The following is a 27,134-nucleotide window of genomic DNA, read 5'->3' on the forward strand; positions in this document are numbered from 1 at the left end:
GCATTTTTCCTGAGCGAGTGCGGCCAGCTCCAGGTGGAGGGAGAGGTGAGGGCTGCGTTGGGTCTGTAGTTCTCCACTAGATTTCTGACATCAGGTAAGGGCAGTTCCTCTGAGACACAAAGGTAAAGAGCTCCCCAACCTAAGACATCATTTAGGATTATGTCAGGTTCTGGGATTGGCCAATGCTGCATTTTTTTTTATTAAAGTGTAGTTGATTTACAATGTTTCGTCAAATTCTGTTGTACAACAAAGTGACCTAATCCCACTCATTTCCCCATGCTGTACAGCAGGATCTCAGTGCCCTTGCATTCCAAATATAACAAGTCTGCATCCATAAAACCCCAAATGCCCATCCATCCCACTCTCTCCCCCTTCTCCCCCCGCCTCCCCCAAACCCCAGGTCTGCTCTTCTTGGTCATGATCTGTTTCTGTTTTTTGTTCATTTATTATTTTCAGATAGGATCATCTGTTCCATATTTTAGATTCTATAAATAAGTGATATCATACGTTTTTTTTCTTTCTGGCTTACCTCACTTATTATGAGAATCTCTAGATCCATCCATGTTGCTGCAAATGGCATTAGTTTGTCTTTTTTAAGGCTGAGTAATATTCCATTGTGTATATGTACCATATCTTCCTAATCCATTCATCTGTCGATGGACATTTAGGTTGTTTCCATGTCTTGGCTATTGTGAACAGTACTGCTGTGAACACAGGGATGCATGTGTCTTTTTCAAGGAAAGCTTTGTTTAGATATATGCCCAAGAGTGGGATTGCTGGGCCATATGGTAGTTCTCTATTTAGTTTTCTGAGATACCTCAATACTGTTTTCCATAGTGGTTGTACCAATTCACATTCCCACCAACAGTGGAAGAGGGTATCTTTTTCTCCACACCCTCTCCAGCATTTGTTATTTGTTGACTTGTTAGTGATGGCCATTCTGAGGTGGTACCTCACTGTGAGGTGTACCTCACTGCAGTTTTGATTTGCATTTCTATCCAATGCCCAATTCAACCAGGTGTGTCTAGGCTGCCAATCTGCCTATAAGACAACACTCCATCACCATGCCTGGAAGGTTCAGGGGATACGCACGGATCGTGGGCCACAAGCCCACGTTTACCAACATGTAGCAGGTGGAATACAATGTGCCTAAACTTTAGAAAGTGCCACAGCTCAAAGACCAACAGCAGAGAGAAAAGAAAGAAAGGAAGTGTAGCTCCTTGCCATCCATAGGCCTTCTTACCTTATTCTACGTTTCCTCCTCACGGCCTTTCCATCTTTTGTCAGCTCATGCCTGTTTCTCTTTGCTGACCTGACAGTCACACACACTCAGTTTTTTTCCCCTTCTTCTAAATGTTTTGGGATACAAAGGGCCGTGGGAGGAAAAAAAGGGGTAGGATAAATAGGAATAATCTCATGGATTACAATTTCATAACGTCTATCTCTAAATCTAAGAATAATTTTCAAAGTATGAACATCCACGGCATTTACAAGGTAACAGCAACAAGCGAGTGAAGGTCAACAACGTGCTCTTTTTTTCCCTCTCCTATCCTAGTTCTGGTAACTCGATAGCCTATAACTACTTGAGAAGGTGTGAGGATCCTTTTTTTTTTTTTTTATCTCAGTTTGGACACAGAAGCTCACATTTCAGCAATGATCAGTGTGATCATCTTTAACCCTTGCTGACACCTTCTCCCCAACCCCACAAAGTCGGAGATCACCTCTAGGAGAGACTTTCGATAGGCTAGTGAACACTGCCCCGGATATCGAGCTGGAGATAATCATCTCTGGGGACCTTCAGGAATGGCTAATTGTGTTAGATGGGCAGGGTTACACCTCATTCAGGACAGGTGCCGAGACCCCATAAAGCATCGTGGGACTATTGCACTGGCGAGAGGTGCAGTCTCTTCCCTGAATAGATGTTGGATCGCTTCTTCAAAAGCCATGTGTAGGCTTGGTTACTATGGAGGGTACCTAATGCTGGGCCAAGCTATGCATGAAACAGATTTTTGGGACTGCTTTTCTATCTTTAGGTGACTTTTTTTTCTTTTAAGGGCCACACCTGTGGCATATGTAAGTTCCTGGGCAAGGGGCTGAATGGGAGCTATAGCTGCCAGCCTACGCCACAGCCACAATAACTCAGGATCTGAGCCGAGTCTGAGACCAACACCACAGCTCACGGCAACCCCGGATGCTTAACCTGCTGAACGAGGCCAGGGATCAAACCTGTACCCTCATGGAGACACTACTGGGTCCTTAACCCACTGAACCACAGTGGGAACTCCTAGGTGACACAATCTTCGAATCAGTTTTTAGGGTTTAAGCCAGTGGTTCTCAATCTTGACTAGACATTAGTGTTTCCTGTAGGGTGGAGGGACTTTTGAAAAATAGAGATGTCTGGGCCTGCCCCAGTTCAATTAAAATTAGAATCTCTGACCCAGTGCACAAACATTTTTTTTTCTTTTCCTTTTTTGGCCGCACCCAAGGTATATGGAAGCTCTGGGCCAGGGATCAAATCCAAGTTGCACCTGCCACAGCTGCAGTAATGCAGGATCTTCAACCCACTGGGCTGGGGATCGAACTTGTCATACCACAGAGACAAGCCAGATCATTAACCCACTGTGCCACAGCAATAACTCCAATGCATATTTTAAATAAATTCTTTAGCTGATCAAATGCATGGAACTATACAGTAGTAGTTGAGAAGCACTGATCCCATTTGATGCCCTCATTTTATACATAAAGAAATTAAGGTCCAAATAATTTAACTGACCTGACACTTGCCCAAGATCACATACCTAGTTAAGGGCATGGTTTGGATTAAAAACATGACCTCCATTAATTTATTAATCTAATTCATGTCTATCAATGACATTCTAGGGTTGTAACCAGCTACTTAGTTGTCACTCAAGAAAAAGGTAAGTCAAAGCTGGTTTATGCCTAAGGATCAGTTAGGCTGGTGCTGATCCAACTCAAAGGAAGAGAGGAAGCTGTGATGGTTCTGGCATTCTCTCTCTCATCCTTTTCTTTCCGATAGTGCTATGAAATGCAGGCCTCTGGAAATGTTAAGGAATCCTGTAGTTCAGGTAAAATCCATCACCACCTATGACTCAGTCTTCCTTTTCACTAGTTCCGGGGGGCCCTCTACTTACCCAGAGCCAATGTGCAGCACAAGGAGCAGGGTCCCCAGATGGGAGATCCAGAGCGGCTAAGCGAAACTTAGATCAGGGGAGGGCAGAAGGCTGGGGAAAGGACAGCTCACTCCTTGGCCCTGGGGGTAGAAGAAGGAAAGTTAATTCAGTGGTTGCTCTTTGAAGGGAGTATGTCCGAAATATTCTTTTTTTTTTTTTTTTTTTTTTTTTTTTTTTTTTTGTCTTTTTGCCATTTCTTGGGCTACTGCCACGGCATATGGAGGTTCCCAGGCTAGGGATCGAATCAGAGCCATAGCCACCAGCCTACACCAGAGCTACAGCAATGCGGGATCCAAGCCGCATCTGCAACCTACACCACAGCTCACGGCAATGCTGGATCCTTAACCCACTGAGCAAGGGCAGGGACCGAACCCGCAACCTCATGGTTCCTAGTCGGATTTGTTAACCACTGTGCCACGACGGGAACTCCCGAAATATTCTTAATGCTGTCCACTCATTCCTAATACTGACCAAGGCTCTGCTAAGACACAGCTATTGCTATCACAGTGGTCCACATTGACCATGGTAAGTATATAATATAAATACATACAAATATAACTACATATATATCCTTCCCCAAAGTGAACTATTAGTATGTGTAAGAAAGTGAGCAAGCTCAATTTTTGAGTGCAATTATTCCCATAGTACAAAAATTGGCACATGAGAAACTGTCCTGAATGGGGCATCAGAGTTGGGAGAAAATCATCCCAAAAACACTTTCCTTGAGAAGAAAAAGAACAACTGATGCAAAATTTTCAAGATAAAAGCTGATCCAGATCCACCAAAAAATTAACAGGACTAATGGTCTTTAGTCTTTTACAAATAATACAATTATTACATCCTGTTGAGACAGCACTTACTCAAAAGGCCAGGTATTTATTCCATTTGAAAGTTAATTAAATTATATCCACAGTTTTGTGGATTTACCCACATCCTTGCCTCATTTCCATTTTCCTACTCTCTCACCTACTCACTAGTCCTGTTCTTTTTTTTTTTTTTTTTTTTTTTTTGTCTTTTGTCTTTTCTAGGGCTGCACTCACGGCATATGGAGGTTCCCAGGCTAGGGGTCGAATCAGAGCTGTAGCCACCGGCCTATGCCAGAGCCACAGCAACGCAGGATCCGAGCCTCGTCTGCGACCCACACCACAGCTCAGGGCAACGCCGGATCCTTAACCCACTGAGCAAGGGCAGGGATTGAACCCGCAACCTCAGGGTTCCTTGTCAGATTCGTTAACCACTGGGCCATGACGGGAACTCCTCACTAGTCCTGTTCTTAAGGAAGCACCACAAAGCCTCCAAAATATATCAACATTCAGAATGTGTGTGCATTTTGTATAGGGATGAAGTCCCTAGCTTTGGCCAGATTTTAAGAAAAACCTGTCCTTTCCCAAAAGTCTCCTAGAATACAACTGTTTTCAGAAGATGGTGATTTTGATTGATGGCTTCTGGTATCTAAGATGAAAGGTTTTATGAAAGTAGCCTCTGGAACTCTCTTCCAAAAGAGGGATCAAATGATTAAGAATATACTTAGATAGGAGTTCCCGTTGTGGCTCAGTGGTTAACGAATCCGACTAGGAACCATGAGGTTGTGGGTTTGATCCCTGGCCTTGCTCAGTGGGTTAACGATCCGGCGTTGCCCTGAGCTGTGGTGTAGGTTGCAGACGTGGCTCGGATCCTTCATGTTGCTGTGGCTTTGGCGTAGGCTGGTGGTCACAGCTCCGATTCAACCCCTAGCCTGGGAACCTCCATATGCCGTGAGAGCAGCCCAAGAAATGGCAAAAAAAAAAATAATAATAATAATAATATACTTAGATAAAACATAGTTTGGGCATTATTCACAATAGGCAAGACATGGAAACAACATAAATGTCTCTCGACAGACACATGGTATATATACATAATGGAATACTACTCAGCCATAAAAAAGAACAAACCAATGCCATTAGCAGCAACAAGGATGGAACTAGAGACTCTCATACTATGTGAAGTAAGTCAGAAAAAGAAAGACAAATACCATATGATATCACTTATATCTGGAATCTAATATAGGGCACAAATGAACCTTTCCACAGAAAAGAAAATCATGGACACAGAGAATAGACTTGTGGTTGCTGAGGGGGAGGGAGTGGGATGGACTGGGAATTTGGGGTTAATAGATGCAAACTATTGCCTTTGGAATGGATAAGCAATGAGATCCTGCTGTATAGCACTGCGAACTATATCTAGTCACTTAGGATGGAGCATGATAATATGAGAAAAAGAATGTTTGTTTGACTGGGTCACCCTGCTGTACAGTAGAAAACTGACGGAATACTGTAAGGCAGCTATAATGGAAAAAAAAGAACAAACCCTAAAAAAATAAATATTTAATTAACAGCCAAAAAAAAAAAAAAAAAAAAAAAGGAAAAAAAAGAAAAAACACAACGACACATAGTTTGGAGAGTTCCCGTCATGGCTCAGTGGAAACATATTTGCCTAACATCCATGAGGATGCAGGTTTGATTCCTGGCTTTATTTAGTGGGTTAAGAATCCAGGTTAAATTGCCATGAGCCGTAGTGTAGGTCACAGACGGGGCTTGGATCTGGCATTGCTTCGGCTGTGGTGCAGGCCGGGAGCTACAGCTCTGATTCAACCCCTAGCCTGGGAAGCTCCATATGCTGTGGGTATGGCCCTAAAAAGACAAAGCAAAAAACAGAAAAACAAAAAATTTGGGAAGCACCATAGGATTAAATTTATCCATGTCGACTCTCTTTCAAGCAAAATTTCACTAGTTTGAAACCAAAGGAAAGGAAAATCATCATGTCCTAATTTTTCTTGTCGATTTTGACTTCCTAAACACAATGGTAATGCAAACACTAGGAAAAATAGGCTTATTTTCTTATTTAGCTGAATTTCCTAGAAAACCTTTTACTTTGGAATTATTAAAATATAGGCTATCTGCACCAGTAGGGAAAATTACCCAAGGATTAGGCTACCAGGGGCTACACACAGCATTTCGAATGCATGAAAGCCCAACTGTTTTTGATTTTTAATTGAAAGGGCAGGGCACACCTGCATTTCCACTTTATAAATTAGTCTGCTCTTGTTGCTGTGGTTGTTTTAATTGGAGAGTTCCTCCATCTGCCTTTCTTTTGCAGCTCTCAGCAAAGTGCCTCACGCAGGAAAGGTGCTCGAATACTTGGCAGATTGAGGCAATTCTTTTGGTATCGCTCATAAATTAATGAGGAACGTGTAACTCTGTATGGTTTCGGAGTAGTTAAAGAGAAAAAAAAATGCTACGTAACAGAAATGGGGCTTCAGGTGTTACTTATCAGCCGAGAGTGCTTTCCAGCAGTGCACTTAAGATATCAGCCATAGCACCCTTAGTTAGCAATTCTTCACCCTAAGTTTCTTGCTAATGCAAATTAACTTCAATTTCCCTTTCCGCTTCTTGTCCCCCACTCAAAAGTCTCCAGAAACCAAGAAAAACACAGAAGTAACTGGCAGGGTTGCCTGGCAAAAACCGATTTCCAATTTCATTTCAAAAAGGCTGCATACGTCATATTCCCCTTCGTTTCCAAGCTTACCTTAAATGATATATTTACGTAACAACAGACTTTGTTTCCAGTTTTCAGACAAGAGAAAGTTGAATCTCATTCACTCTCCACTTCAAACCCGCCATTTTTTTTGCGAAACTACCGTTTTTGTTGTGTTTCCATCCGTGCTTTTAAAATTTTAGACACCAGATTGATACACAGTACTCATCACGGAGTGAGGAAAAGAAGCTTTCCACCTTCCGTACAGCCTGGCCGTGGCCTTGCACCCCGCCAGCAGATCCTTGCAGGGTTTCGCGTCTGCGTCCTCGTGGGCCTGGGCCAGAGTGCGCGCTAGTGAGGCACCCACACACGCAAATGGATTTCCTGATCCATTTTACTAACCATAAGCCAGGGCTTTCCCAGTCCATCCCGGGAGAACCGCTATTACGGTGGAGCGCCCGTCACAGAAGTTCACCGTCCCTCGGGGCACATGGGCCGTTAGAGCAGCAGAACCCTGCCCCGCTCTGGGGAGACAGGGCGCGGCGACGGGCCCCGGGAGAAGGCGAAGGGCGACGCGGGGCCGGGATACAAACGGGCTGGAATAGGAAGAATGGATGCTGCGCACAGCAGGGCAAGGCTGCGAATGGTCTGGGGCGCACGAGGACCTATGAAAACAAAACTGTAAATAGCAGAAGGTTGGGTGAGAACCCGAGGGATGCACACGTCCAGCAGAGATGCGAAGTCCGGTGAAACACCTGCGCCGCAGCGCGGAGGCGGCGGGGGGCGGGGAAGGAAGGCGCTTCTTTAGACTTGATCTTGCCAAGGCTTAGGGACGCGGCAGGGCGTGGGCCAAATGTACAGTTCGCTTTAGGAAAGGAGATTTAGCAGAAGGAGACAGCCCGAGAGAAAGAGTGGAAGTAGACCCGCCGGGGGAGGCGGCGACGCAGGGAGCCCAGTGCGGCCCCGCGGGACAGTCGGTAAGCGCGGGGTGAGCGCAGCGGCCGCTCCTCCCCCGGCCCCGACACCCACGCGCCGGCACTCACGGGCTCCTACCTAGGCCCCGACCCTGCCTCGACCCGCGCTCTCTCACTGGCCCGGGCCCCGGTCCCCGTGTACTCACCGGCCGGCGCTGCCCGGCGCTGCCCTGGGCGGAGCCGCCTAGAGCCGCTGCCGCCTCGACGCTGCGCCGCTGCCTCCCCGACCTGCAGTGGAGGCGCAGCGCCCGGCGCGACCCGTAACGCGAGCCCGCCCCGCCCCGTCCCGCCCCGCGCCCGCGACCCCTGCCACCCAGAGGTCTCTCGAACTTCTAAGGTGTGCTGGAAATCAATACTCCGCTCGTCCAGCACCCCAAAAGCTCGGAAACGACACCTCGGTGCATCTCTCGTGGCCCACGAACCCCTCAAGGATGGGACTCGTGGAGCAAACACAAACAAGCCATAGTCTTCAAGTGGGGAACATTGCTTACTGATTTACAAATGAAAACACCTGAACATGTATTTTAACTTTTTTCATTTTTAGATGAACGCATATTTAAAAACATACTCATTATGGAGACTCACATTGACACAGGAGCAATGCCAATGACTGAATGACACAGCGAATTTTTTTTAAAGCTTCGACGAGCTGCCTCTGATGAGCACTTAACCTGCAAATATTGACTATCGTGCAGCAAAGCGATGCGCGACAGGTTCTTCCCCAGACATTCGAGAGAGAGAATTTACAAATCACCTTTTGGTTTTTATTAAGTAATGCAACAAAACATGCAATTTAGAAGAAAGGAATATAAATGGAGGGAAAATGGAACATGGAAAGAAGGAAGGGATGAAAGAGGAGGGAAAGAGGGAAGAAGGAGGGAAAGAGCCTATTTTGTTTCTAAATAAGTAGGATTCGAGAAGGCACCGCGGCCAGAGGGCTCAAATTAAGAACGTGAGTGGTAGAGATGATTTCAATATTAGTCCTTTTCTCTGGCCTTATCTTAGCAAGAATTATGGTTGGTTCATTTGGGTCGTCCCCCGTCCCTCTGTCCCCTCCCCGCCCCGCCCCGGCTCTGTGCATTTCTAGAGCGGACACTGTAGTGACACATGCGATGAGCTAGCTATTTGGCAGCGGGTCTTAAAGCTGAAAAGAGCGCCTGGAGATTCAGGGGCGTCAGCCAAAGAGACCCCAGCTGCTCCTGAGCAGAGGCCAGGCATCACCCTGCAAGCACAGGTACTTTCCTCGAGTGGGAGGAAGAGCTGGAAATTTCCTCCCTACTCCACACGAGGGCGCTCTCTTCAAGGGCACCACGCCAGCCCGAGCATCCTGTGCTGAGGAATTTACTGATTATCTCTGGCCTGTGTATAAAATCCAATTTTAATTTTCTTCAGGCTTTGATCATCTCTGAATAAATCCTAACAGAGTGAGATACTGAGGAGGACTTGGGTTTCTGTGACATGCCTTGCTGGTGTCGGCCATTTGACACTTGGCTTTTGCCATTTTATGAGATTATCTTGTCAGGTACATGTCCTGCCGCCCAGCACTTAAACTCTAATGTACATACGAATCGCCTGGGGATCTTCAAAAATGCAGATTCTGCTTCCATCAATCTGGGTTGGGCCTGAGATATGCATTTCTAGCAAGCCTCTAGGTGGGGCTGATGGGCTGTTGGAGGACCAAATTTTGAGTAGAAACTGTACACAGGTGGATTATACGCTATTTTTGAAACTAGCGCTCAGGTACCAAATGTAACAGTACCTGTTATAGTAATACTGAGTAACACATTTTCAGTGTTTGGCACATGTGTTCGGCGCTGTTCTACCTGAATTATATCGCAACTTTGTGAGTTAGATGGTGCTATTGTTTCTAAACAATAGATGCTTAAAGATGAGTTTACTTTCACTTTTATATCCCGCCCTCTCCTTTCCCATCCTTGGTGGCTTGATTTAATTTTTGAATTTGTAGAAGATTAACAGTGATCCCCAAAGTGAAAGCCATACAAATGTTAATGGAGAAATGTCTTCCCTCCTCCGTTCCCCTCTTTCCATCCAATCCTTTGGGAGTGTCCAGCTTCATGATTTTATGACTTCTCCTTCCTGGTTTCTCTTTGTAAAGCTAAGGAGATACAGGTTTATGTGTTCCTTCCCCTTCTTCTTTTTTTAAACAAATGATAACTGTAAGTGCTCTTTTTTACTTAGTTTTTTTCATGTCCCAATATCTACAGAAGTCACTCCATATCACTTCACAGAGCTTTTCCTTTTTTTTTTTTTTTTTTTGTCTTTTGTCTTTTTAGGGCCACACCCAAGGCCTATGGAGGTTCCCAGGCTAGGGGTCAAATCAGAGCTACAGCTGTTGGTCTTACACCGCAACCACAGCACCATGAGATCCGAGCGGCATCTGCGACCTACACCACAGCTCACAGCAACGCCAGATCCTTAACCCACTGAGCGAGGCCAGGGTTGGAACCTGCAACCTCATGGTTCCTAGTTGGATTTGTTTCCATTGCGCCACAACAGGAACTCCCCTCCTCCTTTTTTATGTTGACATAGTACTCCATCATGCGTATGTACCACACTGTGTTCAAACACCTATGACTGGACATTTACGTAGTTTCCAATATTTTGTAGTTACAAATGACCCTATCACGAGTAACCTTGTGCATGTGTATTTTCATATTTTTGGAGGTGTATCTTTAGAGTAAATTCATAGAAGTGGGATTCCTGTTTGCTGAGTCAAAAAGGTAAATGCGGAGCTCCCGTCGTGGCTTGATTTAATTTTTGAATTTGTAGAAGATTAACAGTGATCCCCAAAGTGAAAGCCATACAAATAGAGAAATGCCTTCCCTCCTCCTAGTGGTTAATGAATCCGACTAGGAACCATGAGGTTGTGGGTTCGATCCCTGGCCTCACTCAGTGGGTTAAGGATCCAGCGTTGCCGTGAGCTGCAGTGTAGGTTGCAGACACGGCTCCGATCTGGCATTGCTGTGGCTCTGGCGTAGGCCGGTGGCTACAGCTCTGATTAGAACCCCTAGCCTGGGAACCTTCATATGCCACAGGAGTGGCCCTAGAAAAGGCAAAAAGACAAAAAAAAAAAAAAGGTAAATGCATGTGCAGTTTTCACAACTACAGCTCTTGTCCCCTCTTTAAGGGTTATGTCATTCTGCATTCCCACCAGCAATTTATGAGAAGGGCTGTGTACTTAAAACATCGAATGTTTTGCACTGCGAGTTAGACTCATCTGTAGGACCAGAGTCTCATAGGAAGCTGGGACCGAGGACCCAAGTCTTCCAGTTACCAACCTACTGTCTGATTCGCCCAAGCGGGAGACTTTAATGCCATTTTCCTGCAATATCTGCCTCAATCACCTAAACAAATACCTGACATCTCACCAATAAAAACTCATTGTTTTGGATCCTGAACTATCTGTAGAAGTTTACCAGTACTTATTAAAACAGAAATCCCTTGGGACAAAGTTATATAGCTTATGCTATATTAACAATTTTTGTGAGATGAAAATACCTGTGCCTACCAGAGTGTCTGACGTTTCATCACTCTGAGCTCCCGTCTCTCTCCCTCAAATGAGAACTGTTAACATCTGTAGGACCAAGACCCAAGCTGCTTTTCGGTAGCGAGAGACTTTGGGCAGGGTTCGGGTTCTGTGGGGGTGTGTCTTAGGGAGAGAGACCCAAAGACAGTTCTCTTCCTCTTCTGTTACCAAACTCTAAACATGGAAGATGCAAGAATATATTCTGTCACAGCCAGGAAATTTAGAGGTAGACAAAGCATCAAATTCAAATCACCTAAAATATGGACATGAAAGAAATTACACTAGAATTAGGAATGACTGTGTTTCTTCTTAGTGTTTAAGGAAGTTGTTTAGGTTTTGTTAAGGTGATTGTAGAGGTGTTGAAAAGTGCCTGATTTTTCACAGTATGTCTCTTTCCATGGATTGTAACATTCAGGGATTCTTAGAATAGCTCTGGTGTTAGTTTACTGTCTCTAGATTTACTGAGGCAATATTTCTTACACAGAGTTTCTGCGCCTTTTTATTATTCACATGTATGTCTGTATATTACTCTACTGGTATTCTCTCCATAAAAAGTGGTATTTCCAGACTTACCTTTTCTTTCTCTGCCGAATTGGCATGTTTTCTGGACAGAGGGTCCAGACATTGGAATAAGGTAATAAGGCCGCTGGAGAGAGGCAGACATTCCCACTGTCATTTTGTCGTCTCCCGTGTCTGTAAAGACAGCATCCATTTCCATCCATGTTGGAGTTTTTAAAATACTGTAAAAATTCATCTATAATAAGCACCCAAAGGACTAAATGAAAGATACAGTAATGATAACAAGACCCTCTCACCTCTGAACTGGAATTCTTTCAGTAACAACTGTTTTTCTTTACCTTGCACAATAAATAAATGCACAGTTACTTTTTATATTTATTACTACATTTTGCATGCAAAGCAGTTTGTAGTTACTCTGGAGACATATGAATCCTTCGCAAAATTCTTGTCAGAAAACTGAAAATTATTCCTCAGTTGTCGTCTCAGATTTACTTACTAATTTTAGTCCCCCAGCTTCTTTTCTTTTTTTTTTTTTTCTCTCTTTTTTTTGGCCATGCCTGAAGCATACTAAACTTCCCAGGCCAGGAATTGAACCCATGCCATAGCAGTGACAAGTGCTCTTTAATGGTTAGGCCACCAGGGAACTCCCTCCTAACTTCTTTTCTTAACTTACTTCAACCCTTCTCTACAACTTGACCAGAGTAGACTTATCCAAAGTTCATCTGCTTAAAGACCTCAGCAGCTTCCCAATGTCTCCTGGTTAAAACTGAATTTTGTTCTTGAGAAATTGTTCCCCCTCCCTCCTGACTCCCCCAGCAACACTGGCTCCTGGCTTCTCTCCAGGCTGATCCCCAGGCACCCCTCAAATTCAAATGAGCTGTCTCTCCCCTAAGGAGCTGGTTCCCAGCTTAGTGTTTTTCTGCACACACTGCTCTATTCCTAGAATATATTCCTCAGTGAATCTGCCTGACAAAGCCCATTTATTCTTTTCTTTTTTTGCTACAATATTTAGATCCTCACATAAGAATAATGAGTTTGTGTGCACACAATTCATTCAAGCCTTAATATTGTATTATCTTTCATTCTGACTTTTTAAAAAAGAAATAAAATACTTTAGGTTGATGTCTTCCACATACCTCTCTCTGACCTAATTTTTCCTGCCTGAGGTAACTACCATCATGAATTAGTACATACCAGTCCCATAAATACTTCTTTATGTTTTGTATGCAAGTATTTATATGCAACATACAGTATTTTTTTGCAAGTTCTAAGATCGATAAATGGCATCCTACTATATTGATAATTTTGCTACTTGTTTTGTTATCCTTAATAAGTGTACTCTATTCGTTTTAACCACCAAACAATAGTCTCTTACGCAAACAGACCACAATTTACCCATTCTCTTGTTGATGTGCGTTTGGATTATTTCTGATTATGTGCAATTACACACAATGCTGCTGTGAATCTTGCACATATCTCTTCAGGTAGAAAGGTACCATCTTTCACTATGGTAAATATCTAGAAGTGGCTGGGTCATGCCGTGCACGCAAATTCACTTTTTACTGATACTGTAACATATTGAATGTTACTGATAGTATACTGCTCTCTGTAGAAATTTATACTAACTATATTGTCTTATTTTCAATATTCTACTTTTATTTTTATTATATTATTTTTTGTATTTTTGCTTGTTAGGGCTGCACCCACAGCACATGGAAGTTTCCAAGCTAGGGATCTAATCAGAGCTACAGATGCCAGCCACAGCAACGCCAGATTCAAGCCGCGTCTGCAACCTACACCACAGCTCATGGCAATGCCAGATCCATAACCCACTGAGTGATGCCAGGGATCGAACCCATCACCCTCATGGTTCCTAGTTGGATCCTTTCTGCTGCCCCATAACAGGAACTCCTTATTTTCAATATTCTTAATGTCCTGGCATCTGGGGTCTTGCTGAGAAATACAATTTGCTGTCAAAAAATATCAATTGGAAAACATTAAAATGACTGGGTCCATGTTTTAAGTGATCTCCTATAATTCTTTAACTTTGGAACATGAGAAAGAGAGTGCTAGTGACAACCTCAGTTTGGGGAATTTCTTAAATAATATACATGTTATGTTATTCCTTAGATAAAAGGTAAAATTTATGTGATAGTGAATATATTTAAGATTAGATATGCATATATTTTACATTAAAATGCACAGTGAATAGGAGACAACTGTGCAGGAAGCATGGAAACTTGGCCATACAATACTTGAATTCCTACTCTGATTATGTTTTCAAATTAAATAAGCCAACAGTGGTAAGTCCCAACTTATGCCATTAAAAACTTCGCAGAGATGAATTGGTAGGGAGTTCTAGTCCTGTTTAGATGCTAAAACATGTAGATAGGAGCACTGTAAATATCTGAGCATTAATTAGGGGGTAGGTCTATGGCATACTTCAGTTATTTGGAAAGATGACAGTTTGGGAAAAAGCCAACCCCTTGTACCAGTGAAAAAATGAAACAAAAATACCACCAAATGGTCAACCAGCAGCAGACAATTTGTGAACCAAGAAAGTAGCATCAACAATTAAGATGCAATAGTTATAAATATTTATGGGCCACACATGCACCCAATTATACAATATGTCACATGTTAGGTTAAAAAAAGAAAAAGGTCTTGTATCTCATCTCCCAGGCAATGATTCACAATGGATTTGATACCAGGCTCAAAATAAAATTTAACCAGACTTGTCAGCTAGATTATCCCTTACTGTTTCCCTCTTCAATGAGAAATACTACTGACATTCAATGCTCTAGATAAATGTTTTTCAGTCCTCTGGAAAATCAACAAATTCGACAATATCAACATATTTTTTATTTTGTAGATGCTAAAAATAAGCGGGGAGAACATCTCAATTAGGATTTTTCTCCTCAACACTTAGCACAGTGCCTGTCACATAGCAAGTACTCAATAAATATTTGCTGAATGAATGCATGAGTACTAATTATGAGCTAGACATTGTGCCAGCCGCTAACAAAATTCTCAAGCGTCAAACAATTTTCAGAATTCACAACTGACTTTTCCTTGTGTAATTACCGAGTGACTAATAGAAAACAGAGTAAATAAGAGAAAAATGGCTAAATTGAAAGTGTGGGTTCATAATTGCTATTATCAATAACGAAACAACCAAAAAAACATACAAACCAGTAAACACATTTGACGCTGTCCTTTCCAAACCTGACCAGTGACTTAGAAATCCAGTACAAATTTCAACAAAGAGTGAATAAAGACAAATGAAGCTCAAATGGCTTTTGGACAAAATTTTTATTTAAGCATGGGCTTTTAGCTTGGTTCACCCTGGAGTGCAACCTTTTAGTTATGTTAATAGAGAGTTGAGGGCTACAGGGCCATTACAATGTTGCTGGTGTTGGCACAACTTCGTCAGAAGGTATGACTATGACCCGCAGGAAGGACAATCCACAAAGAGAACACAATGAAAACATCCACTGTTTTACAACTCACTCTGTTACCACAGACACAAAATGGCAGTTACTGTTAGTAAATCAGCCACAGAACACTTTAAAAAAATCTTTAGACAAGGAAATGGGAAGTCCTTTGTGGGAGAGAGGGTTTTCATCCACAATTTTTAAGTAGAAAATATTTCAAGGTCAAGCATTTTTTTCCTTATCCACAAAAACAACGCTAAACCCACATAACATTTTCAGGGATATATTAAAGGAGATACAATATCTTTACAACTATCTTCTTCAGCAGGTATCTCAATGAATTTTCTGCAGAATATAAGTAGCCTGAAATTCAGCAGCAAAATATCGCAACATAGCAAGTAAGTACAGTGTCAATGTGTTATATTGTAGGCGAGGGTACAGAAAGGACAAAACAATGATAATTTAATCGTATAAAACAGGATACGTAGTTGAAATACAGTCCACTTCAATAGCTTTGTGACCAAGAATGTTACAGACTGTACTAAACGCCATTTTTAAACATAAAGTCTCTTAAACTTTTGTGCTTAAATTTTTTTTTAATCTGTTAGACTATTTCTTATTTTCAATACTGCCACTGTAACTGATATTACAACAGATCACAATGTGCACAGACACATCAACATGAAGACATTTACTTATGCGAAAATAAGTCACTTGTCATTAGTTCACAGTGTGGGAAAGTGGTGGACACTCGGTCTGGAGAAGGGCTTTCCGTTAGTCACCAAGTCCTTCGCAGGAATTTCCTGATATCAGATGCAGGGCGAGATTTAAAGGAATGGAAAACGACACGTCACAGGTTGGGAGAAAAAAAAATAAAGTTTTGGATTCTTCATGGGTATCGTCTAAGTGACCTCCGTCTTCTGTTGTAGAAGTGCCTGAGCCCATGTTGCCGTGAAAAATTCATCATGTAATTTTGTTTGCGAGTGCTGTTAAGATCAGAAAGGACAGAGGCGGGGAGGGAAAGGAGAAAGAGCATGTAAGTCCCATCACGGAAAGCGTCATCTCGTCTAGGTCCTCCTTTCCCCGGATAGTTCTTGAATATTTTCAGGATTAACAGGTCAGGCTGACCTGACCACCCCAGGACCGAAGAACTAAAGGTTGACACCTGCAGTCACTGCCTTGGGCCTTGAAAAAAAATCCCCTTCATGAGTGAGCTCCAAACCAGAAAAAATTGGTAAATTCTCTTGATTCATAGCCAAAGTGGACTGAATGGAGCTCCTCTGAGACCAAGACTGTGCTGCTCCCATCACCTCGTTTAAATACAGCTTCAACAAGTAGGAAACGTTACTTGATTCCTCCAACAAACATTTTCACTTAAAGCTTAAAAAGCAAAAACAAACAAAGGAAAAACAAACTTCTTATCTGAGTCAGCCTGACCTTCTTATTTTATGCAGTCTCAGGGGCAAAATGAAAAAGAAAGGTTTTTTTTTTTTTTTTTAACCACCTCAGAATATTAGATTCCACTGCCTTTCTCAAACAATAAGCAGCTGGGGTCATGTGCTATGAACATGGCCTTATGAAAGAGACATTCCACTGGAAAAAAATAATAAAATACTAAGAAAGCCTAATTGAATGTACAGATGTAAATAGATGTGTATGAATTTTCCTCATGTGTGCATACATATATGCATATATCATACATACATGCTGTGTGTGAAGCTGATAAAATACACTGAAAATGGATTTTAGGAGCCTGTAGAAATATGCATGATACTGGTAGAGACAGTTGTTAAAGTTGTGGTCTGGAAAATACAATTTAAAAGGGATCATTATCCATAACATCACTGACAAGAATCAGACTCCCTTGGCACACTGACTCGAGTGAAGACAATGCAGCATCAGAGTGTGGTTTTGAAGTGAGAACCTCTTAGTATTTTCCAGATTCACTGAGCTTCTTGAATACTGTCTGGTCCTACAGTCTTTTCCTCCTTAACTTTATGGGAATATAACATGCATATGGAGCAGGGTAAGGTAATGTGATGTGATTTTTACCATGAAGGTCGATATGACAGGAACGTGAGCTGGATAAAGAGGAGGGAAAGGGTAATTTTGCACTGAGCTGTGTATTCTTCTGGGTTATTAATGATCAGTAGACCAGGCAAGGTGTAAAATGATACTGTTTTACCTAGGGTATTATACTAAGGCTTGTAACACACAGAAATCTTTAAAATGAGGATTTTGTAGATGTTTGATCATTAGAAAACAAAACATGAAATAAAACCTCTCAAAAGAAAATACCTAAAGTAAATTGCATCAGGCATGTGTAATAAAAAATCAAGAGCATCTGTGCTGAAAACCTGATAAAAAGAAGACATCACATTGATATGTATTTGAGAAAATAAAGTGCTAATAACTTTTCACTCTGGATTTTGATATTACCAAAAAGCTAGAAGCTATATAGAACAGAACCAAAATATATTCTGAAGAAACTGTAGAGAAAAAGGAAAAAAATCAGGTTTTGTCTTCAGGTAGCTTTACTCCTCCTCCCTCTTCTTCCCTCCCTCCCTCCCTTCCTTCCTTTTTAGGGCCGTCCCTGTGGCACATGGAAGTTCCCAGGCTGAGGGTTGAATCAGAGCTGTAGCAGCCGGCAACAACCACAGCCACAGCCACACCAGACGCAAGCCGCATCTGCAACCTATGTCTCAGCTTGCGGCAACACCAGATCCTTAACACACTGAGCAAGGCCAGGGATCGAACCTGCATCCTCATGGATACTAGTTAGGTTCTTAACCTGCTGAGGCACAAGGGGAACTCCCTGTGCTCTTCTGATGTGACAATATCACAAGCATCAACTAAGTTGATCAGTTTCACTGTCATGGTTGAAGAAGGAAATGAATGTATTCATTATTTATTGGCTGCTCTAAGTACTGATTGCTGCTTATGTAAAGTCTAGTTATAAAAAAAAAAAAAAAAAAGGACAAAACTCTAACGTATTGAACTAATCAAGCGTCAGGAGAAAGAATCCCCTCACCTCTTTGGTCACAGAAGATTGGGACTGGCACTAGCAGTCTTCCCGCCAGCACCCTCTGTCACTTTGTGGCCCTTTTGCTGAGCTATGACAGTGCCTCCTAGACCAGCTGCCTCATCCTCTCCCCTTAAGAAACACCATTGAAAAGAAACTAGGAAATACTAAGGTGTTACTGGAAGCCTGATTGTGTGTGTTTACACAGACACACACATATACATATGGTGGATTTTGCACACCAGTTTCAGTAAACTTTCCTTCAAACACTGGCTTCACCTTGTCAAAAAGCTGTTCATAATCCTTTCGTTCACGTCAACAGCACCGGCTCTTTCAAGTTCTCCACACGTTTAACCTGACTCTGTTTTTCATCCACTACACTGTACACAGAGCCTCTATTCAAACTCACCTGGAGCCCCTTCCATCTGCCTGACTGGACCATCCCTAACCTGGTTTCCTACAATTCTACTTACATTTCAACTATTACGTTTTCTTTAGGGCTCATCCCCTCCAGTAGGGATTTCCCCCCACTACTTTGAACTCTCAGAGTGTCCATTTTCTGCTTTGCGTGGAGATGAGTTGTGTTCATGTCTTGGCTCCCCGTGACTAAACTTCTGTGGGTACAGCTCCTGTGCCCCAGCTCCCCCCACCCCCACACCAGAGCACTGAGCCTCCTGCCTGACCCCTGGGCGGTCAAGGCATGTTTGTTGAACTTTTGTCGACTTACTGATTGGATGCCTGCTGTAAATCATTACTCTTTGACTATAAGGAATAATTGCAAAGTTAAAGCAATGAAAATTATCCTGTTGAAAACACATTTAAAGATATAAGGAATTCAGAATTTAAAAGAGTTAAAATATTTTACACAAAGAAAAGACAAACTCAGAACACTCAAGATATTCAGTTATCTCAATGCAACCCAGATTGACTTGAAAGTGACCTCAACATATGGGAAACAAAGGAACATTTAATCTGAATAAAACCTGACGTGCATGTTTAATGGTGTTAAAGCAACTATTTCATATTACTATTTACTTATCATGGACTGATTTAAATTCTTCATCTTTATATGTGAGAAAATAAATATTAACAATTTGCAGATATTTTATTTTATTTTATTTTATTTTTAGGGCTGCACCTGCGGCATATGGAAGTTCCCAGGCTAGGGGTCCAATTGGAGCTATAGCTGCCGGTCTACACCACAGCCACAGCAACACAGGATCTGTGCTGTGTCTTCAACCTATACCACAGCTCACGGCAATGCCAGATCCTTAATCCGCTGAGTGAGGCCAGGGATTAAGCCCACAACCTCGTGATTCCTAGTTGGATTCGTTTCCACTGAGCCATGATGGGAACTCCTGTAGATCTTTAATGCCTTGACAATCCCTCCAGCCTGGATGCTTACATCTACTTTAGAAGGCATTTTGATTCACTGGATACTCTTTAATTTTGAATAAATTTATGTACAGTGGTATATCTTTGGATCCCTGTCAATGTTGATATGTGCTCAGCATTTGCTATAGAGCTCTGGTGTTTTGTAGTCACATTAGAAACGGCCACATCTTCAAAGTCCTCTGGAAACTCACTAGTAATTTTATATGTAAAACAAAATATCTCTGGAGTCAGGTTGGAATCTAATGAAGCAGGTTTTTGTCTTTTCTAGGGCCACTCCCATGGCATATGGAGGTTTCCAGGCTAGGGGTCTAACCGGAGCTGTAGCTGCCAGCCTACGCCAGAGCCACAGCAATGTGGGATCCGAGCCGTGTCTACAACCTACACCACAGCTCATGGCAATGCTGGTCCTTAACCCACTGAGCGAGGCCAGGGATAGAACCCACAACCTCGTGGTTCCTAGTCGGATTCATTAACCACTGAGCCATGATGGGAACTCCACTCATTAGTTTTGAAAATCAAGTGCCATGGAAAGTCATACCAAAGTGCTGGCTGCCTCCAGGACCATTTAATTTGATGGTTATTAAATACTTGTTGTAGCTTCTAAAATGTCTCACCTAACTTACAGGCCTGGGCAGAAGGGGTATTTTAAACAAGTTTAAATAACTCATGCTTATTATCTTATTTTGTGGAGAAGAGCTGTGAGCCTATTTTTGTTTTTGATACATGCAGATGTGCAGTTATAAACTTATAACCAAAATAATTACAGGTGTGATGGAATTTTAAGAATTTCTTCACTGCTGTTATAGGGGAAACATATTTTTATTATTATTATTCCAATGAAAGCAGGCAATGTCCATGTCAAGGCATATCAATTATGGCACTTAACAATTTGCTTTGGTTGTGAACAGAACTTGGTCCATTTTAAAATCTATTACACGTCAGTCATTGCAGGAAGGGGGAATAAACATCAATGGCTTCTTAGAAATGCTAACTTAAAATTCCATTATCACTGAGGGAGTTTAGGGACTTTAGACAGCTTCCCTGTTTTTGCACAGGAAATATGGCTATTGCACTTTTTTTCAAGAACTAGGGACTGTTCTCTCGAGGCGTTGTTCTTTACTGGAGCCACTGTCTTGGATCATTTATCATTATGAAAAAATTCAACTGATTTTTAATGAATTCTAAAGGAAATGGGCAAGATAGAGACTTGGCAGAAGTAATTTGAGCTCAGAGAAATTTAGGCATTTTTACTGTTCAGTAGTTCATTTATTTTTCATCAAAACATAAAAAATAACGCTCTGTGGCAATGCAAAAATAAGAATGCAGAGACTGCTCTTATCTTTCAAAGAAATATTGGTGAGTGTAGGATGGGAAACTGCCATTGAAATGAATCAATGAAACTGCTCTACATAGAAGAAGCTGTACATTTTACTTTCAAGACCACACACATTTTTAGGAGGGCTCCATATAAATATGTGTGGGCTTATACATCTCACAAATGTAGAAAATTTTATATTTCTTTTCCCTGTTGAACGGGGATGAGAACAATATCTGATCATGTGTACCTCGGGAAATTAAATGAAGATTTCTAGCAGAATATGCAGATGTTTAATAAGTGTTGACCGTTTTACCTTCTTTCCTAAGTTTTCAAGCATCTCCATTAGAGAACAAAGGACATATACTTAAAAAGGCCAATCTTACCTAAGGATAAGATCTAGAACTCACAAATATTATGAATAAATCCACTCCCTTTTGCTGGTTCATTTATCAACTTAGAATAGAACTGAGAAGTCTAGGCACCATCACACATCTCCAGCACAATAGATATTTTGAGACGCTACATTTAATCAGAGCCCCTAGCTCTTTCACACACATTTCTATTTTCACTTTCCCCTCATAACACACTTATAAACTGTGACCATTTCAAGATCACCTAATAAAGTTCCAGGCACAGAGTAAAATTTGTTACCCAGTGAAGGAATCCTGATTCGCACTCTGGTTTATGCTGCTGTGCCCTATATTAAAAATCAGGGAATTATCGCAATTTGGCTGAATTCTGAGTTTACATGATATAGATGACAAATGTTCCAGTATATCTCAATATCGTATAACTGTTTTCATAGGGTTTTTTTTTTCTTCAATTGCAAAGGTCTTCTACAAAACTTCTCAGTTAACCTAGGTAATACTGATGAAACTATTAATAAACAGTTCCCCAGAATTAGTAAGAGGACTTACCTTACTCTAGTGGAAAACCAATGACAGCAAATAATGAAATATAACACAAGTTAAAACATGCCTTTCAACACATGCAGCACTGTGATTAGTCATAAAAGTCTGACCAGGTTTAGACGCAATATAGGATTTTTCATCTCTTTTGAAAATAAAAATTAAAGAAGTTATTTCTTATCTCTCTATACCTAATATATACATATAGTGAACATTTCTATGTAATGCAACATGCAGTATTTGCTCATAACCGTATGTCAAGGTACATGTAGCTACAGTACTACATTTGGCATAAATGTTGCATTTGCATATAAGGCATAAATACAAAAGTAATAGTTTAATAACTACCATTAATTTGATTATTTGATTTTGCAATTATTTGCATTTTAGAAAATACTTATTCCTGAATATATTAAGGAATGGGCTTTAAAAAATACAGGCGTCCTCTACATCAAATAACACAATCCAATTTAATAAAGGATACATATGCTTTGCAACAAATGTAATATGCTCATCTCCATAAATCATTTGTGCCAAAAATGTGACAGTATCTTGATAATGAATAGCATGAGGGGATGGTCAGGATGGAAGTCATATTATTAAAATCTGAGATAGGCTTTTAAGACCATAGTTAGCAACATACTGGTTTTCAGTTCTCAGCACATGTGGTAATAATTCACTTTTTAGTAAATCAATTCATCAGAGCTGACTCTACGGAGCCATTTGCTTTCAAGGTACACATGCAAAAATTGGCCCACTTCATTATACACATGACAGGTTGTGATTTAGACACGTACACAGGAAATGTGATGTGTGAATGAAATGCAGAGTTGGGTGAGGGAGATTCTTAGGATAGAAGGGTGAGTGCCCAGCACAAAAGGTTAAGACAAAGGATTCTCTTTTATCCTAAGAAGAACCCCACCAGCATGGATCTTGTGAGGGATCTGCCCAAATGTATTCACAAACATTTACTGAAAAACAAGTATTCTACACTAGCAAATGAATTCGGAGAAATTAGGTTTCTGACACTTGATTGTCAATGACTGTGTTCCGCTGCATCACTCAGACTTTATGGAAGGAGGACTTTTTGTCAGCTAGTGAGGCTGGAGAAAAGCGATCTGTCAATTCGGTTCATCTCGGCTGTGGCAGATTAGCAAAGAGCTAATCATCGTGAAGGGTTTTATTGAAAAACATCATCAGAGTGGGGAGATTACACTTGCAAACAAGCAGAAGGCCTAAATGACTTCGCTTGTTAAATGTTAAAACGGTGGTTTTTATCTTTACAGTGTGGGGCTTATTGCGTATATCCATATTTATGAAACGCAAATCCTTCTGGATGGAGTATTTTAGAATTAAACCGTTAAATTAAAAATATATTAGGTATCTTGTTCCTTTAGGACGCATTCCTACATCCTGAAATATTGTCAAAAGTGCAACTTTTTTTTTTTTTTTTTTTCTCATCAAACTCATGCATCTTCTAGGTTAACACGGGCAGTACTGGGGTTAAACTCAAGATGCCATGCGTGACCACGGTTTTTCTTTCTAGGAGTTTTTGGCATGTGTCCTTGGTGCACATGCACAAAAGCTAAACTATGGTGATAAAGCTAGATTAGGGCCAATCTTCACTCAGAAAAGAAATACATCCTAAAAACATATACCCCCAAGCATTGGTTGCAAAAAACGTATTAGCTGTCCTATTCGTAGCGTTCAACTAGGTTAGGACTCCTATCTCGTAAACGCACATCTCAGCCTCCTGTTGCCTCCATTCTTAAGGAGTTAACATTGTTAGTTTATAAGATTAAATGTTATTACACAAAAGTATAGTTAATTAGGAGGATATTCTGAATTTAACAGAGCTTAGTGGGAGTATTCCACCTCTCTATTTCTTTTTTTTTGGCCATGTGCACAGCATGTGGAAGTTCCTAGACCAGGGATCAAACCTGTACCATGGCAGTACCAAGAGCCACAGCAGTGATAATGCAGGATCCTTAATCTACTGAGCCACCAGGGAACTCCCCACCTCTCTATTTCTAAATATAGAGCTACTACAGTGAAGTCATACTTGGTAATATTTGTGAATTGTGACATGACCCCTTGGCAGGCTTCCTTATGCTTTATTTTGTTGAAACACACTGAAAAATTATTATATTTCATTTTTCTGAATTTTTTTGGAACTTTATTTTTAAGCTCATCACATGAATGAATTAAAGTAATTGTTTTGTAGGCATATTAACTAGCAGAAAACTTTTTGTGACTCTTCTGAAAATAAGTAGTTTGAAAGGATACAGTGGCATAGAAATGTTAAATCTTAAGACAAGAGCAAAACATCCGAAACATAGTTCTGAAAATAAAATTTCTTTGTATGGTATTTTAAAAACAACTCATTGATTAAACTCAGCTGCATGAAGTATTCTTTCCAAAAAAGAATGAAAACAAAGTAACTCCTTTGGTTTTAAAAAATTTAACATATTATATATCTATTACATACATATATATATATAATTTTATAGTTATATGTATAAAGCTATAATTTAAAATTATTCACTGAAAGAAGACTGAATAAAACTCAAATCATGCAATACTCTGCATATGTGGCAGTGCTCTTTTTCTTGTTTGAAATGCTGTAGTGCCTGAGACTTTGAGAGAATAAAGCAGGCTAAGAGCAGACAGGTGCCTGGTAAGTGATAAATTCTTCAAAGTATTAAAATTCTGGAGATAGACTAAAAACGAAGTCTTTACAAATACAGATTATTGCTCCAGAAAAATACCATAAATGACAGGTTTCTGATATCTTGTATAATCTGACCTTGATTCTTATAATAATATCACGATGCTGGTAACTGCTTATAAAAATTAATATCAATACCAGGTATGCCAGAAGGTTCCCTTGGGAGCCGTGTGGTGAAAGCCTATGAGGCAGCAGGTTGTGAAGGGGTTATTTTATACCAGGGAGTATATTTGCACTTCTGACCCCACCTACTCTTTAATTTTAGTGCACGGGAGGAAACTGCGGCAATGATATGCCTCAAAGCCGAAACAGATAACTGCAGTTGCTTGACTGGGTGGCAGGGAGAAGAAATACCTATTCAAACATATGACATGTTAAGAATCATTGTATCTACTTCAGGTCAATATTAGCATCCTGCCTTCTACTGAGGACTGTCAAGTTTTGAAGTTTCCAGAAAAGTTGGTAAATGCTTTGTCAGGCACAGGAAGCCCCGTTAATGAAGACTGTCTTGGCAAGAGATTTCAAAGATAAAAAGTGGTTTGTGACTCTAAATTTGATTTTCAACCAGTTTATTAGAATGAACCTAGGTGCTTTTTAAGAAGACGGACACTTGGGTCTCACTGTGGGTCAGTGTAAATCAAATGATTCACAGGGACGGGCACGGTCATTGGGACGAAACGGCTAAGTGATGAGGAGTTCAGTCAGATGGAGAAGCGCTGCTCTGAAGGGAAAGTAGCCAGGGAAGAATGGCTCTGAGGTTGGTCTTTCATTCATCTGGATCTCTCTCTCCCTGACCTGACCATACAGCAAATCATTTTAGAGCCCAGGTTATCCTCCTGGAATAATGCAGTCTGAGGAAGCCAATATCGAAGTAAATCATCAGCCTCATAATACAGATTCCAGTGAGTCTGGACGGTTACTTTAAACTTCAACTTTGTCTTATGGAGGCAGAGCCCAGCAAGTTGTCCAAAGCAGCAGAGCGCACAGTGGGAGCTTGTGTAGGGACCGGGTTGCTCTTGGATTTGGGAGTTGATATGGATGCCATGCAAGCAGGTGCCTCGGTGAAAACTAAGACGAGGGCTAACTCAAGACTGAAAAATTCAGCTCATGGCTATGATTGAAAGAAAACAAATCTGGTAGGTTTCCCACCAATGAATCATTTAAATTTGCTTTCAAAATGACTGAAATCAGCCAAAGGACTGATATCATTTTTGACTGGGTAAACAGAATGAACATTTGAACCTATCTACCGAGAAGATTCGCCTCTCCTTGCCAACCACTTGGAGCCATCAGTCCGAACCCGTCGAGACATAAGCATTCCAGTTCTACAGGAACTAGATTGTTAGAGAAAAAGCAAGTCATCTCTCTGTGGAACAGTCAAACCCAGCTAGGTGAGAGTGCTGACGACCTTATTCTATGGGAGAAAGCATAGGGGAACACCCTTGACTCATTAGATATTGGGATTGGTCACGAGGAACCTGAAACCACAAACTCTTTGTTCTTGTTTCAACCAGGTCATTAATTGGAAGAACACCCCGGGTATCTGTGGCTAGGACATGTGTTTGTAATCGGGCACACGAGCTAGTGATACTCTGTAGATCAACCAGTACAGATCCCTTCTCTTTTCAAGGATGTCATTCTATTTTACATGACACCCCAGACTTGGTCAAGGCATTGTTTCTCATTTACCTGGAGACTTCCGTTTGGTCCAATTTAATTACTAGTGTCAAATCCTTAACTAAATCTTTGCTTACTGAAGTTTTCTCAGGTACATTAAATTATATTTGGGGCTCTGTGATTTCACTGTTGACGAGTGCTACAGTTTGCAGTTGCAGAAGGGTGTAAACCAAAGTGGCCCTGTGGGGGTTTCTCATCAGGAACCATTCTTACTGAATAAAGGAGCATGCCATATCAAAGGAACTGCAAACCTTTCTGAAATGGACATGAGATGCTACGTATCAGATACTCACAGGACAACTTCCACATGGTCCAAAGCCCATTGATCATGACCTGTTCCATTGTGGCGTGGCTGCCACCAGCGCAACAAAACTCCTTTCATCCGTGCCTCCCTGGGTCACAGAGAGAAAGACAGAGAGGTTAAGCACTGGAAAACAGCACTTTCTGGTATATGACTTCCAGACTTCAATGATAATAGGTTGATTTAAAGTTTAAAAACTTTGAGTATGGGATTCAGATTTGCAGAGGTCACAGCATTCTAAGCAGCATCACATTTGAGGGGGGCTACTCAAGGATTTGCAATCCTTTTACAGCTCCCTCCCCTCTTCCCCTTGCTTCCCTAATACCTGGAAGAGTCACATCTTCAGTCAACAAACTTGACAAACGTGATGGGGACCGGGGACCGTGCTGGACACTGGGGTGCTGCACCAGGGAAAACTGACACAGCTGCCTATCCTCAGCGAATTCTCCAACCAGCATGCCCAGCCGAAGATTAAAAATGCTATTTTCTAAAGGACTAGATATATGGGCTCCTTGGAGGGCAATATGCCCAAAGCACTTTTGCATTTAGTTGTTGTTCTCTCTTCCCTCTTATCCCTATTCCAGGTTCCAAGTTTTTGCCTGTT

General features: G+C 41.4%; 1 protein-coding gene across 1 annotated transcript in view; it reads right to left on the minus strand.

The window, feature by feature from the left end:
- RELN (reelin) overlaps positions 15,041–27,134 on the minus strand; it is a 502,874-nt gene continuing 490,780 nt past the window's right edge. The window contains 3 exon segments of the mRNA XM_021063495.1: positions 15,041–16,167; positions 21,834–21,839; positions 26,523–26,621. Coding sequence (XP_020919154.1) covers positions 16,071–16,167; positions 21,834–21,839; positions 26,523–26,621 — 202 coding nt within the window. The 3' untranslated portion in view covers positions 15,041–16,070.

This window comes from Sus scrofa, chromosome 9 (assembly GCF_000003025.6).
Source record: "Sus scrofa isolate TJ Tabasco breed Duroc chromosome 9, Sscrofa11.1, whole genome shotgun sequence".
NCBI lineage: Eukaryota > Metazoa > Chordata > Mammalia > Artiodactyla > Suidae > Sus > Sus scrofa.